General features: G+C 41.3%; 1 protein-coding gene across 8 annotated transcripts in view; it reads left to right on the top strand.

Moving 5' to 3' along the window:
* The window catches only part of SATB1 (SATB homeobox 1), a 93,451-nt gene extending 83,947 nt beyond the window's left edge, over nt 1–9,504 (top strand). For 4 of the 8 annotated variants that reach the window (XM_050708954.1, XM_050708953.1, XM_035556415.2 and 1 more), the window contains 2 exons: nt 4,419–4,622; nt 7,783–9,504. In XM_050708954.1, coding sequence (XP_050564911.1) covers nt 4,419–4,622; nt 7,783–8,268 — 690 coding nt within the window. In that variant the 3' untranslated portion in view covers nt 8,269–9,504. Of the gene's footprint in view, nt 1–4,418; nt 4,623–5,121; nt 5,218–7,782 lie in introns of all 8 variants that reach the window. The other 4 variants (XM_050708950.1, XM_035556414.2, XM_050708949.1 and 1 more) reach the window with 4 other exon arrangements.
* Nucleotides 9,505–15,987: the final 6,483 nt, after the last annotated feature.

The raw sequence follows: 15,987 nt of genomic DNA, 5'->3' as shown, positions 1-15,987 counted from the left end.
TTTTTTCATTTAATAGGAAGGATACCGGAATGCAAGAATAGTTTCTCTAGACACTGTGCGTGACAGAGCAGGACTTTAAATACAGCTCAACTCAGTCTGAATAAAATAGCATTTGGATACGTAAATAAAATGCACGTATGCTTTCTTTAAAATAAGCGTGCTCATGGGTCTTGCAGACTCTAATGTTTGGCAGTTATCCTCTTTGCGCTTTTCTTGCAATGGTTTGGCAGTAGAGCTTTCACAGATTTTTTTCCTTTAATATCTTATGTTTCTTTACTAAATCCCTACAAGAAAACCAGACAGAAGACTCTTATTTATTTTAAATATCTTAGGTTTAGCATCTTTTTTTTTTTTCACCATTTTCTTGCTTACTGTAGCAAGACCTTTGCAGATGGTACTTGGTTACTTGAAAGTGCATAACAGTATTTTCTTTGTAGCAGATGGATTTAAGACTTTTAGTTCCCAATAAATGTAGGTTTACAATACATAACTTTACAGGATTTGTGTTGTATATAACAGGTTTGAACATATTATCTCAGAATTCATCTGCATGGCATTTTCAGCTTATCCAGGGCCCATGCCAGTATTTTAAGTAATAGGGAGAGCATAGTGATTGATAGCAGCTAAAGGCGTGATTTTGAATAGAAACAAAGGTTTTAGAACAGAAGGTGTCAAATTAAACTTTGTCAGTTTGAAAAGTAGTAACATCCTGAAAGTTCTGCAAACATATTTACATGTGGCTAATGTTTATATTTTGCTTTGTACTCTCTTTATATTCAGTGTAATGTTGCCTGGCAAATTTACTCTGTTTTAAAATCAAGGTTTTTCCTAATGTCATTGCAGAGTTTTGGGGGGTTTGCCTTGCTGCATAGATTTATCTGTCTAATTATTTTAAGGCTGTTTTTTAATGATGTGCTGTATGTGCTGTAGAAACTGGCTGTCATCAAATTTGAGTTATAAATATTTCCTTATTATTTTAGGGTCCTGTCCACTTACTATAAGATTATAAAAGCATGAAAAAGCAGTGGTGTGAGCTCTCCTTCAGAATAAATTGTATGAACTATACAGAAATTGCTCTAGACGTAGGTGCATGTAAGAGGAGAAAAGTCAGCCTTGTTAAGTTCACTAGTAAATTAAACTATGTTAACTATAGCGCTTCATACTTCTTTAGATCAAATAGAAGCAAAACCTACAAATTTTGCATAACTTAAAATCCCCATTAGACGAGTCTATATCATTATTTTTTCTCAGAGTTACAAAAACGTTTCATACATTCTCATTTAGCTGACTTTTCTGAATAAGCTTTATGTTCAAACAGAAGTCTGAACTGAAATTAAATTAAATACTTACGGTGTTTGGTTGGTTGGTTGGTTGGTTTTCTGAACCAAGAGAAAACACGGTGGTATAAAGTCCTATGAACTAAATAAACCCCTACAGCCTCTGTTACTGCCCACTCACTAACTCTTCTGAGAATTTCTGTGAGGTCAACTTTTACAAATATTTTCAGAAATAAACACCCAAAATTGCTTCTGTCCTTGTAATTTTAGAAGATTTCAGTTGGTCATTTCCATGTTGCCAATCATATATTTTATCAGAATAACTGTTTACTTCTTTAAGAGCGTGAAGAACAGAGTGAAAAAGAGACATTTAATTAGAGTAGCAGTATATTCTATACACAGTGTCAGAAGCAACTGATTTCAGTATCTCAAAATCAGTGTTTCTCTGAAGGGCTAGCAGAGACATGCTTCATCTTACAACTCATCAAATCATTTTTACATAAAAAATTAGAAGTGAGATTTCAGTGCAAAGACTAATAGCATAGTACTGAAAGTGCAATGCTAGTTAACAGTAATTTGTAAGACTAAAGAGTGATCTATCAACTGTAGAAACACAGAAAAGGCAATATGGGGAGAAGGAATTTCTTAGTTAACAAAAGTGTTGTTGTGAAATATGTTTAATCAGCATAAACTTTGATTGCTTAGGAATGATTTTTACTATGGGGCATTTAATAAGAGCTACAACTGCCTTTTCAAAAGAGCATCTGAAATTCCCATTGCCAGCAGACAAAACGTGCAGCTTCTAAGTGCATGATGCAATTTCTTGTTAGGTCTGTGAGTATACCTTAAAGAGCTGTCATGGAAGGGGAAATGTTGTCTGTCTTGTCTTTATATATGCATATATATATAACTTTCACCTAAATGCTTTTGCAGTTCTCCTTTCTCTTTCACCACCATTAGAAACAGGACCAACAGTTTCAATATGAAGCAGTGCAGACTCCAATTGTCCTTCAGTTAGAAGGACAATTTTTTCAGCTTCAGGTTGGGCCTGTTTCTTTTTAATTAAATTTTCATTTCAATTAAAAGATCTTGATTTGGTTCTCTTCATCTTCTCCCCTCCATCCCCAGTAAACCACCTATGCTTTCCGATTGCACATCTTAACTTGCTGCAGAAAGCTAGCACTGCTGTTGAGCGCAGTCCTGCACTTGACCCCATGGAAGCAAGGCAGGCAGAGAACCACAAGCAGCATGTGGATTTTGTTAGGGGCAGGGAGAGTTTGTGCATTGACCTGGTGACACATCCCAGGGCTCCTCATGATGGGGAGGGAGAACATACAGACCCTTGCTACTGTTTTAGAAACATGCCATAGAGCTTGAACTGAGACAAGCTGTACATTATGTGCTCTGTAGGATGGCATTTGGCTACATTTCCCAATTAGCTTTTTAAGCCCTGGGGCAATTCCCAGCATCTGCGTGGCCAAAAAGTGGGGTGCGCCCCCCCTCCAGGGTGCAGGGGCCCCTTCTGCTGCTGCTGCTCTCCTCCCTCTCAGCACACCTGGTGAGCACGCAGTGGGTCTGGGCCCTGCTTAAATTTTTGCCTTCTCAGCTCTGCTACCAGCATCTCACCAACATTTGTCAATTGGGTTATTTCTACTTTTTCTCCTGTGTCATTTGTTCAGTTTTCCTCCAAGAGCATACACTTGAAATCTTTATACACACCTCACCAAATATTTTCTTACACAATATGAATGCATTATTTGTTTACTTTCACCTCTTCCTATCATGGCAATATTTTTACACTGCATTTATTAACTGCTAGCTAAAGATATGAATGTCTTCAAGAAAATAATGTATCTATTCTGTATCTATGTATCTATTGTATCTAGTAGTAAACCGGCCTGGATAAACCATATTTCAACTACCAGTACATATAAAAAGGATCTAAAAGCTTCTGTACATTTATATTATTTGTTGATTCAATAAAATGTCATATTATCTTTCCCACAGCATTAAGAAATAAAATTGCATGGACCTAGTTTTGAAAACAGATCCTCGATGCTAAAAGGAAGAAATATGCATGTTGCATGCATGCAATATTTTGTTTCTAAATTTTAATATACCAAAAAATTGTTGCCAATGTACACTGTGCTTGCTAGAGCATTTGCACGAATCTTTTAAAACTGTCAGTGCACAATTGAGAAAAAAGTCTTCAATTAAATTTTAAGAACATATGAGGAAAGAATTGTTAAATTTTGAAGATGAATTTTTATGTCTTTTTTTAGAAGCAAGTTCTTGCAGGGCATTCCTTAGCCGACTTCATAGCATTTCCTGAAAAGACTGAGTTAGGGTAGGTGCGCTTTTAGGCAACTTGCTGTCTGGTGACCTGGAAATGGTCTTAAAGGGTATGTCAGAAGCCTGAGGATATCTTGTTGTGACCCCAACAGTCCCTAGTAATATATGTAAAAGTGTGAGACTTTTTTTTTTTTCTGGGTCTATAAGAAAAATTCTGAAACAGATAATCAACATTCAAATCAGTTCAGCTGCAGAGGCCCCCCTACTCGTGGCAGATAGGAACACAATATTACTTTCCTGCATCCCATGAAAGGATTCCTCTCTTTTAAAACGACATTAGGGAGCTTCACTATCATTCTGATTTCCATCAGGCAGTTCTGCAGTCAAAGCAGGTATCTGAAGTATTTTCCTGTTTGGAGGAGTAGTACCAGCATTTAGAAACTGCACAGCAGCTGATCTACCAGCTACTGAAATGTGGTGTTGATGCTCTCAGATGGGTGTAGGCTTGCATAAAATAAAACAGGCAGCAGAGAGAGTATCACGTACTGGCATCAGTGTTTAGGGGAGGATATAGGGGATTCTGCCTTGGTCAATGGGTTTGTTGAACAAAGAGCACTGGGGTGCAGGACCAAGGAAAATGTGCTTGTGTCTTACAAGGGTCTGAGCAATAAGGCGGTGGTCTCTTGGTGTGCTGACGTTTGCTTCACATCCAGCATTTACAGTGAAAGCTGCCGCGTCTTGCCAAGGGAGAGGGTGAGAGAACACAGCGCTGCTGAAGTCCACGTTTCACCCTCGTTTGCCCCTCATGAGGTGAGGAAATACTAACATTTTGCTGGTGTTATCTTCAAGGGGTGGCTCTGTGAGCTGTTACGTTGGAAAGAAGATCCCTCACCAGAGAACAGGACCCTCTGGGAGAATCTCTCCATGATCCGAAGGTTCCTCAGTCTTCCTCAGCCTGAACGTGATGCCATTTACGAACAAGAAAGCAATGCAGTTCATCACCATGGTGACAGGCCTTCCCACATTATCCATGTGCCAGCAGACCAGATTCAGGTTAGTTTACCTTGGCCAATCCAGCAGAGCACTAAGTAAATAAAGCTTTAAACATAGCAAAGGAAATTAGTGTTTCTTTCCTCCCCGCCAGACTAACTACAGCTCTCCTGGTAAGAGATAACAGCGCACTGCCCTCCGCCACCTGAATTAAAAGACGAGCGGGTGACCCCCTGTTTTTTTCTTCTGGTTTGGGTTTTTTCAAGCTTGTGTGGAGAGGGTGGCTCAGGCGCATGTGCGTGGGGCAGTACAAGCCATCCACGTGAGCTGCCCGTAGCTAGACAGGCATCAGGACCAAAAGACAGACATGTTGGGCGCTAGCTGTACATTGCCAGCAGAGTGGGAGGAGGTGATAACACGCTGCTGTTGGAAAGCTAAGCTCAGCCCCTCAGCAGCGGTGGCTCACCCCAGGTAGGAGTGAGGGAAGGGGACATGATTCCTCGTCCCATTTGAACCCCAGCCGAGACCGGGATGAGTCAATGTTTGTTTGTTTTTCCTTTAGAGCCCCTCTCCCACCACCCTTGGGAAAGGAGAGCATAGAGGCGCTTTCTTACCAGGCCTGCTGACCACTGGACCTTGGCTGGGTGCTGCTCCGCAGGTGAGCTGGCACAAGGGCAAACGTGCCAGGGAGAGAACGGAGGGCTTGCAGGACCCACGCCACCTGGCTTTGGAGGTGCTGGTCCCTTGGCTCTCACAGGCATCATGCACACGAGCCTGGTGGCCCCTCAGCCAGGGAGCGCGGCTGGCTGGTTTGCTAAACATCACAGGCCAGATCTGCAGCTCTCTGAGCTGGAGACTCTTTAATCCCTTCTCGCTGAAGACATGAGGTCAGCCTTTAAGTGCTCCCTTTTACAGGGCAGATATTACCCCTGCTTTTCAGTTCCCAACCTCAGCTGAGACCTGGTGCATGATTTGTATTACCTATACAGGAAAATATTTACAGAGCTAGGGAGGATAGAGTTATCTTGCAGCCAGAAACAACACAAGCGTATATTAAAGATAAAGCAAACTGAATAAGTCAATCCCTTAGGATATCAACTACTAAAATAATTGTGAAAGCCTGGAAAGTTGCTGTTGATTTAGCAAAAAGAGAGAGAAAGATCTATATTAAGTAATAAAACAGCACTTGTTTGAAAACGTACATTGTTTTTAATAAAATCACTTCTTAAGGGGATAAAAGGAAAAGCTTATGCATGATATAAACATTTTGCCACTATGCCATTTACTTAGATTTTCTTGCCTTGTTGATAAAAGTTTTGTGTTTGATCTCACAAATATTATTCACCTAAGCAGTTGCACTGTAATCTCTTAATATGACTTGTAAGAGTATGGATTGGGAGACTGGGCCTGAGTTTTGTCTGTGCTCTTCTACACTATAATTATTGGAGATGCAAAATTATGTAGTTAAGACACGAGTTTTCAAACCGTATATACAAAGCCTCCAGTCTTGTAAGATTTTAATGTGCTGGGAGTAGTCTTGAATCTCTGTGGGTTTGAAGCCTTGAATGGGACTGCTCACAGACCGTAAAACATGAAAGGATGTGAATAGGGATGAGGCAAGAGCCCTAATTCCACGGGCATTTGCATCAGATTTTACAATAACAGGATCACTTCGAGCAGGGGCTGCTGAAATGGGTGTTGAGACCTACATGAAGTCTTCACAACCACAGGTGGCACTGCGAAATGGCCAGAAATTAAATTCATCCAATCCCTACAATATTTTGTGCTGCTTAGGGTCTGCGAGTAAACTGCAACCAAAAGCTTGGGAACCACTTCTGACACACAAAAAACTGTCGAGGGGAGACTCGCAAAGGGAAATGAAATGTAGTGATAGCAGCTGCTTGTTTTGCTGCTGTTGTTTTTTAATAATAACTGGTGGTTTGTACCATATGACAAGAAATTTGCTGATCCAAAATATCTTACTAACCAGTGCTTCCTGTGCTGTGAAGCAAGAGAATTGTCAACAAAAACAGTAGCTGATAAATTTACTTTTGATTTTAAACATGATCTTATAATGTACTGTACTCCAGCAGTGGAGGAGAAAAACATCTCTGTCCCTAGGGCTCAGTGCCTCACCTTTTAAGAATGTTTCTGAATCCATGCTTGCAAAACTTCATTTTAAGCTCTTGTTAATTATTTACATCATGATTTGCTTTATCTTATTCTTCTGATGTGCATACTGGCTCAATTTTATTGCTTGAGTTTTTGGAATGCAGCATGTTCCCTTCTAATAATAATAGTGCAACTTATTTAGAGCTTTGCATCTTAGTGCTTTATAAATATTAACTAAATAATCCCCAGCACAAACACTGCAGTAGGTAAATATGTTTGTTCCCCATATATACGCTGGGATCCTTGAACACAGGCAAGACAGACCCCCTCCATGGCCACAGGCAAGATGGGTCAGAGCCAGACCGGGAAACAAGGAGTTGCTACCTCCTGATCTCTTTGTCCTTGTGGAGGCAGGATTTGGCAGCACGATGTTAGACCCTTCCAGCTAACGCAGTCTGCAGTAACGTTTGCAAGTTTGGGGAGGCTTCAGTGGCTGCTCAGCGCAGATCGGTAGCGGGATATTCTGCACTTAGCTAAAATGCTTTCCTCTCCCTGATCCCCCCATTCCCTCCGTCTAGCCATTGGTAGAGATTTTCAGCCCTCGCTTTTGGGCAGCAGCTGCTACTGCTGGCAGAGCTCCTGTGTGTTTGCCCTCATCTGGCACTTTTCTCACTTTGCCCTTGCTACAGTTCTGGCTAAGCTGGTCAAGTTAATCCTACGCTATGTCACCGACTTAGCATTTTGTCGTGTCTGCACTTGACTCATGGAGCACATTCATTAAACTGTCGGCTGAACCGCACCGATGTCACGTCATCGGCGCTTCAGCTGGACCAACCCAGAGTGCTCCACTGCTCTGCCTGCATCTTGCCAGCCTTTTATCCCCAGTCCCTGCTCACACATGTGCAGATGTGTGCAAGATATGCAGAGGCTTACTAATTATTTTAATTCAGGTTCACCTTACTACCATCAATAACGAGCCTTTTGTTTTGGTGTGCTTAAAGTTACTGAGCAATTGCTTATAGCTCTGCAATTTTTTCCCCTGGATTTTCTTGGTAACCCAAAATACGGGCAGGAATACATGTACAAAAAAATGTTGTGCTTTGTCTTGCAGCAGCAGCAGCAGCAACAGCAACAACAGCAGCAGCAGCAACAGCAACAGCAACCAGGTCCCAGACTACCCCCAAGGCAACCGACAGTAGCATCACCAGCTGAATCTGAGGATGAAAATCGTCAGAAACCCCGGCCACGAACAAAGATTTCTGTTGAAGCCCTAGGGATCCTACAGAGTTTCATTCAAGACGTGGGCCTGTATCCAGATGAAGAAGCAATCCAGACTCTCTCCGCTCAACTTGACCTGCCCAAGTACACCATCATCAAGTTCTTTCAGAACCAGCGATATTATCTCAAGCACCATGGGAAGCTGAAGGACAATTCTGGGTTGGAGGTGGATGTTGCAGAATACAAGGAGGAAGAGTTGCTCAAGGATTTAGAAGACAGCATCCAAGACAAAAATGCAAACACGCTTTTTCCAGTTAAACTAGAAGAAGAGTTATCGGTAGAAGGGAACACAGAGATTAATGCTGAATTGAAAGACTGATCTAAAAGTATTATTTTCTTTCAACAGTGCCACTGGTATTTACTAATGAAATGAAAGTTCCATCTTGCGTTCTGTCAAAAACCTTTATTATTCATTGTTTGGCCAATGAATCTTCCAAAACTTGCACAAAAGTTGAAAAAAGGATAATGCAGACTGCACTAGATGTTTTACTCTGTTTTACAAACTGCTTCGCAGCAACAGATGAAGCGTTGAGGATTGTTTGATATTAATTTGTGTTCACTGGATACACTGTGAGTGTACCCAATAAGCATGATACCAGTGATTTTGATTCTGGAGCCTTCAGACAAGCATTACAACTTTTGTGATTTACTGTTTTTTGTTTTTGTTTTGTTCTTGTTTTTTTAATTATTACTGTAGCACTCCACACTTGATCTTTGGAAACTCACATTTATTTAAAAAAAAATAAAATAAAAAGAGTTTGTTACTCTTGTTCTATTGTATGTTACAAAAGAACTATAGACTGTGGAATGCAGTTTAAAGATAACATATGCCAACAAATGCCTTGTATTATATGGCACTGCCGTAATTCAGATTTGTTTTCTTTTGGAAATAAAGGTCACTGTTTTTTTTTTTTCCATTCTCATTGTTACATGGTTTTAAAGAAAATGAAAAAGAAAATGTGAAACACAATTTAGTCCTCATTATTTATTTGTAGATCCTGCAGCATCATGTTGTAATTAATTTTTTTGGAAGTTTCCGTTAAATGTAATATTGCTTCTCTTGTTATCATACTGATTTTTTTTTCTATTTATAAATGTATTTTGATGGGCAGTAAAACAAAGTGTCTTAAAAGTTTTAAATAGAGAAAATGTGCTTTACACAGTTGCCTATAAAAAGTGCTCTATGTTATCCAAGCAATTCATACTATAAGCTTCACTCTTATTGTTGTATGCAATTTTTACTATCATGCAAATAAGCTTAGGTAAATAAAACTAATAGATCACCTTAGAAACTTATGCAATTAATGTGAAAATAATTGATGTTTGCAATGTGTCTTCCTTTGGTTTACAATCAATTTTAAAGCTACAGCTGTATAAATTTTCTGTATAAAGGTGTATTTCTTTTTTATGAGTTTATTGCTATGAAAACACCAGTTATTTTGTTACAGCTGGCTGTTTTTATAAGTGTATCACAATTTTCTTTATGCAGAAATGTTCTGACTAGGAGTGGTTATTGACTGTAACTACACAATTAAAATTGTTTGTATGGTATGATATGGCAGGGTTTGTCTGCGTATGTGTATATCTGGGAGGAATAACTTGTTCTTAGCGCACATCGTACCTTCTTGCCACCACTTTGAAGATGACATTTCAATTGTTCTCCTTTAAAATTACAAGCAGATTTTTTTTTAATGACCTTCTTAATATTTGAATATAGATAACATACTTCAAAAAGAAACACAGTTTGGTTATGAAAATCATAACCTGTCTTTTCTTGGTTTAAGAACTTGCCTGCCCAACAGAGATAGCAGGATATTATTGAGTCAAAAGGCTATCAGGCATAAACATATTTACAGTTCCTGGCAGTAATGCACTTACAATGGATACAGCTGGTTTTCTTTTACACTAGAATTATGCTAACACTATTCCTTGCACTAATGTTGAAACGTTAAAAAAAAAAAAATTATTAGTCACATACTACGTAGGAAAGATAGGCTTTGCACATAGCAGTCCCCTTCTAAGCAAGATAATTTTAAATGATCACTAATAAGTCTCTTATAAGTCTCTTGATAAAGCCACCATAACTGGGGAGCTCTGAATTTATGCGAAGCTCTTGTCTAGGCTACAGAGGAGTCTACAGCTGAAACTTGTACATGACATGTATGCAGTTGTTCTCCATTCCTAGAGGAGGGACAACTTCCACCTGGTGTAATTTAGCTTTTAACATGAGATTCAATTTCAGCACAGCAATTCTAAAATGACTAAAAGTTTGCAAACCTCAGTTTTGTTTCAAAAGCACAAAAGAGCTTCAAAAGCACAAGTGGCTCCTAGGTGGCCGAAAATTTCTCCTTTTAGCCCCATTCAGTTCTTTAAGAAGATAATCATTAGGTAGCAAGGCAGGCTTTCATACCACATTTAAAATCACCGTTGTCCATGGCCTTTGTCTCAGCACCCACGGGTTTATTGAGCAGGTCCCAGCCATGGCACACTCTGGTCTGCTCCCAGGGCTGGGCCAGGCTGCACCAGGCTTTGGGCTTGGTTTAAAAGAATGGAGCCTTCGTGCCATGCTGGGAGGGCAACAAGCCTTAGGAGGGGCACAGATGTGTAATTTGACATCACAATTTAAGGAAAAGACAGCGATATTATACCATCACTTAAGGGACTTGTATTCGGTATAAAGCTATTGATAGCCAACAGCTGTGCTGGTTGCAAAAGGGCATAACCTAAGCTCAGTCCAGGGAAGCCTCTGTGGTCACCACTGACTTCCTTCTCATACTACAAATAGGATCATTTGTTTTGATCATTTGTTCTGGGATCCAGACTTGCTGTAGCCCGGGCAGTGCAATCTGAGCTGACGTGCAGGACGGTGCCACTGGCACGCTGGGGACAGCTGAAGAGCCAAGAGCCCATTGCAGTAGGGCTGCTTAAGATTAAAAATAAAAATAAAACTCACTTTTAAACTAATGTGTGCATATGCAGGGTAGAAGGAAAAAGCCACTTTCCCGGAATATACTCCCCTTCATGCTAAAAGCTAATATATGCAGCACTCCTAATATCAGAAATTGGGCAACAAGTCCAATACCCTATAAAAGCATAAGAAGAAATATTTATAAAATTGTCTTTTCAATTTTGAAAGCAATTTCCATTTCTTTTATCCTTTTAAGTTTTATGGGTGCTGAAGTGGAGGCCATGTGGGCTTGCAGATGGTTATTATAGCTGTTTCTTTTCCATTATCTTTGTTTTTCCTTCTCCTGGTCTAGCTGAGGTTATCTTCCAAGTGGTCCAGCCTGTGCAGTTACACATTACCTGCACAGAGGTTTGAGTCAGTGCATTTTGTGTCCCCGTGGGTGGGCTGAAAGCAGTCTTTTACCGTGACCTGAGTGACCAAAGTATTTCTGTTAAATCCTTAGCAGCATCCTCAAATGTGATACAGGTATTAAGGATCTCAATGTTATGTGGGTTCAAGAGGTTTATACTGTTAGAAGTTAAGCTACTACCAGTATATGTCACCTTGACTTTAGGACCAGTTAGACTACCTAGGAAATACCTTATGCCCTTTTCTGTTCCTTTTTCTCGTCGTCTGGCATAATCCTATCAACAAACTTTCGATTTCTTTGGAGATCAAGAAATTGGGCTTGATTTCAGTAATGAAGAAGTCTTTTTCTAAATGCAGCCCAGACAAAAAGACAATTAGTTGGGAAGTTGTCAGTAGAACTCACTGCTGAGTAGGACTTCACTGGCAGTGTACGAAAATAGAGTATTTTGTATGTGCTTAGGGAAGTATGGGGAAATAATAGTGCTTACTAGGAATAAAATTTAAGCTGTGAATAAAGCGAAACGCCTAAAAAAGAGAGAACTGAGTGCTGGGTGGGGATGGCAGGACAGCTTTTGCTATAAAACTGAAGTTAAGCATTTACCATGTTTTATGGTTTTTACCATAAAAAGTAGAGTATTTTTACTCCCTGCTGGTTCCCATTAATCTATATTTAAGTGACAAGATTTATGCAGATATAGTGGAGTCTCCAGTGAGCATTTTTCAAGCCTGAAATGAAACCAAAGAGGGCCCAGATTCCAGGAGGGCCATGGCTTGGGGGCAGTCAGATGCCCCAGCCACACATACAAAGGTTGAGTGCCATTGTAAAGTCTCCCTGCCCTACAGTACAGGATTCCTAGAGCTGCACTTTGCATTGCTTCTTTAAACTGGGCAGATGATGCAGAAAGAAATGTCTAGGTTTGAAAGTAAATTATTGTGCTTTTTTTTTTTATTTATTTCAGATAAAATGGTGAAGCAAGTGGGGGAGGAAGAGAAGGTTGCCCTGAACTGGTGATATGGTTTCAGCGATTTTCTGACTCAGTACTTTGGTTGTGTGCTGGGAAAACACCAAACATTGCTGCTTAGTCCAGTTGCCAAAGCAAATGCCCCATACATTAACAGTAGTGTAAATTACATGCTGCTGAAGATCTACTTGAGCATCAAGTATTAGCAATTCTGCTTAACATCGACTGTGTTTTTATGTCAGGTACATTGCAGAGACCAAAGGTTTTTTGATTTTTACATAATGATTTATATTGTGCTTTGAATAACAGTCCCATGGCAAAGCAGGGATATAAATACACTCCCAGGCCTTTTTTGCACACAGATGTAATTTTAGTTTGGTCTCCTCACAGTGCCTTGCGTCCACACAGTCTTTTACTACAACAAATGAGCTAATAATTCAAACTGCAATAAGTGATCCTCCTTGGAGCAGGAGCAGCACTACTTGGCAGTGAGTTTGTTTGCTTTCAGGTTCATATGGGAGCCTTCCCGACCACTCGGCTACTGGCAGTCCTCCCGCCACCCCACGCCGCATTGTTTTGCACTGGCCAGGCCCAGGCGCCCTTCCTCCTCTGGGTCAGCCTGCCCAAATGTCATCTCTCCTCTTTACATGCAAGCACTCATGTATATGCACCACAGTTTCCTATTAGGCAGTAAATACGGTGTGTATTTGTCATCACCTACCTCTTACCATCACCGTTCGTGCTGTGAGCCTTATAGGTTTTCCAGAACAGCTCACTTTCATCAGAGAGTGATGCTCTGTCTGGAGCAAAGCCACCAGCAGGCAAGCAGTTTCTGGGGTGCTGGGGTAGAGGGGGCAGAGAGGATATGTGTCCCAGAGGGAAACAGGAAAAGAAAAAGTGGATGACAACAGAGAAGGATGGGAGCATCAGTTAAGTCACAACAGCTATCATGGAGAAGTGGGCTCTGTTACAAGCCGTGCTAGAGGGGCACCCCAGAAAGCTACACTGTACTACCAGGATGCTGTAGAAGATGTTCTTGACCAGAAATGTACCATGGTCACCAACAGAAATACAGCATAACACAAGATACAGCATAACACAAAAGCCTCCTAGCCTGTCCACAGCAAAAGTGGTCCCCTAGCAGTGTGTGTTCTGGTGCCACCCCACCATGTAATGCATGCAAGTGTTTTCCTTAGCTGCAGACTGGAAGCTGCCATGGCAAATGAAGGTAGGACTTTCTTTCCAGGTCACTTGCTTACCCACACAATATGCTAAAGCAACATACAGTCTGTGGGGAAAAAAAAAAAAAAAAAAAAAAAAACTCCTTTTCCTACAGGATTCCAAGCAACCACAAACAGCATGTTTACAGCCTCAACTCCTCCTTGAACCAGATGTGCCATAGGAGCTGAAACAAATCAGGTGTGTTGTATGGCCTGCATGTTTATCACAGGGTGAGAGAATAGAAAAAAAAAAAAAAAAAAGCATTGCTTCTGTTGGTATGCAGAACTACATAAGCATGCACAGTTCTGGTGTAAAAATCTGGGGCAAATAGGTTGCCCCAAGAAGCTTCAGACTGCTACTGACATTTAAAACCAGTTGCAATGATTTGTAATTATTGGGGCCAGAAAAATTTGTGCAGAATGCTGCTGACTTTGCCACAGACTTTCTCCCAGAACAGAATTCAAGGCGAAGAGCACTCTTGTGTTATTTGCATTACAAAATAAACAGCCTTGCAAGACCAGCCTCGTAGATGTTGCTGCCCTTCTACATCTGCATTAAAGAAGGACACCATCCTGTAACTGGCAGCACCACCCACAGCTGTGCATCCCTTCTTACCCCATCTCAAGGGGGCTTCCCTGCTCATAGCATGCCCCCAGATTCCTTCTTTCTCTTTACTCTCTTATCATCAACTTGAAAATGGCCCTTCTTCCTCAGGCAACATTTTTACATGGGGAAAACAGAAGATGTTTTTTAGAAAACATCTTACCTTAGAGCAAACAATGGCAGGGAAAGCTAGGCGAGGATGTCCTTTCAAAAGTGTAGGGAAAGTGATTCTTTATCATTATCAGCATGACAGCTTGGATTGGGAAATAAGTACAGGTGTTGTTGTTGGCTTGCCTAAGTGGGAAAAATGCTATATCCCCAGCCTAATAGGAATTTAATAACAGCTGAGAGACCAAAGGAGACAGAAAAGGAAGACAGAGGAGAAGAAATATCTGGATACAAACTTATTAGGGCTAGTCATGCCTCGCAATGACTGGAGAATTGTAAGACTAGTTTAAACTGAAGGAGATCTGAGTTAGACACCAGGAAAAACTAAGTGAGAAGCACTTGTGGTTCACATACTGGATGTAGGTATAGGAACAGCCTGCAAAAACACAGAAAGAAGGATCAGAGTTATGGACTTGCTTCAGAGGAAAGGTTAAATAGAGAAGGCTTGCAAAAAGGTAGCGGCAGATTCCTTCCTTAACAAATACCTGCAAAATTGTGAGTGGCGAATACAGAAAGAAACTCAAAATTTCTTATAAGGCAAATAAAGTCAATGTTTGAGATTATCAGGCAGCAGGTTTAAACAGCAGCAAAAGGGAGCATTTGAACTGCAGACCTCCTTGTTGCTTACCCCATTTCATAGCAGGGGGCATGGCTGCTTCGAGTGCTCCGTAGTCACGAGTGAGACGAATGCAAGAGCTCTGAAATCGGCAGTGTTCTTGCTCAGGTACGCTGAGTGCAGTTTGCACGCTCTATTCTCTGTCTTGTTCATAACCAGATTTTAAAACAACTGACCTGAATAATTTCATTGAGGAGTGGGTCACCTGATTATTTACAAAACATTCCCTCCCACACAGGCCAGTATAAAAATTTATACCCGAAGCACTTTGGTCATTGCCATGGTACCAGTGCAGTCACTATTCACAACTGTGCTCCAACTGCAGCAAGAGTGAACTGAGGCTCCTTTGACCCACTTACCTACGAAACCAGGCCATTTTTATGTGGTACCACCTTTCTTTCAGTCTCTCCTGTGCCCATCCCACTTTCATTCAGGTTTAGCTGCCCTCTTCCATTCTCTTCTTGAAAAGCACCACTGGAAAGGTTCACATGGGAGAAAGGTAAGTGAGGGCTTCTGGAACAACTGGAAAAAATAGACGTATATATTTGCATCATTCCCTCATGTGACATCAGCCCAAAGTTATTTAGGGTGCACTACGGGATGGCTGGGAGAATAATCGCAGGAATGTACTGATTTGATCCCAGGTCTCCTCCAGCTGTCACCAGGCTTTCCGCAACGCACTCCAGGGTGCAGTGAGCGGACGGACAGACGGACACTGAAACCCTGGGTACCTCCCCTGGGCACCGCGTGGCACACGAGCACGGCACTGCTTGCAAGCACGCTGCTGGACAAAAAAGCGCACCATGGGAAAGCAGATCAAAGCAATGTGATTGCATTTCACGTCTGATACAGCTCATTCCTGAAGCCAGGGTGAATAGCCTAATCCAATGTATCATTCCTGTGCAGGCAGAGCCTCAGGCTGGCATCGTGTCCCGTGGAGCACTGCTCCAGCGTGCAGCATCTGCCACCACCTGCCCTAGGGCTTGGCGTAAGACTGCCCTGCTCCTCTCCACCTCCTTCTGGGAGATGCTTTGCACAAGCCCTGACAGCCAAAACTCAAGCTGTTTCAGGCCCTTGAGCGCACTGACTCTCCCACCACGGCCTGCACTGCTCGATCTCTGATCCACACTCTTGACCTTTAAGGATTCACAC

The sequence above is a fragment of the Cygnus atratus genome, chromosome 2, assembly GCF_013377495.2.
Source record: "Cygnus atratus isolate AKBS03 ecotype Queensland, Australia chromosome 2, CAtr_DNAZoo_HiC_assembly, whole genome shotgun sequence".
Classification (NCBI taxonomy): Eukaryota; Metazoa; Chordata; class Aves; order Anseriformes; family Anatidae; genus Cygnus; species Cygnus atratus.
Note: the sequence above shows the minus strand (reverse complement) of the source record. Positions and strands in the feature narration are given on the sequence as shown.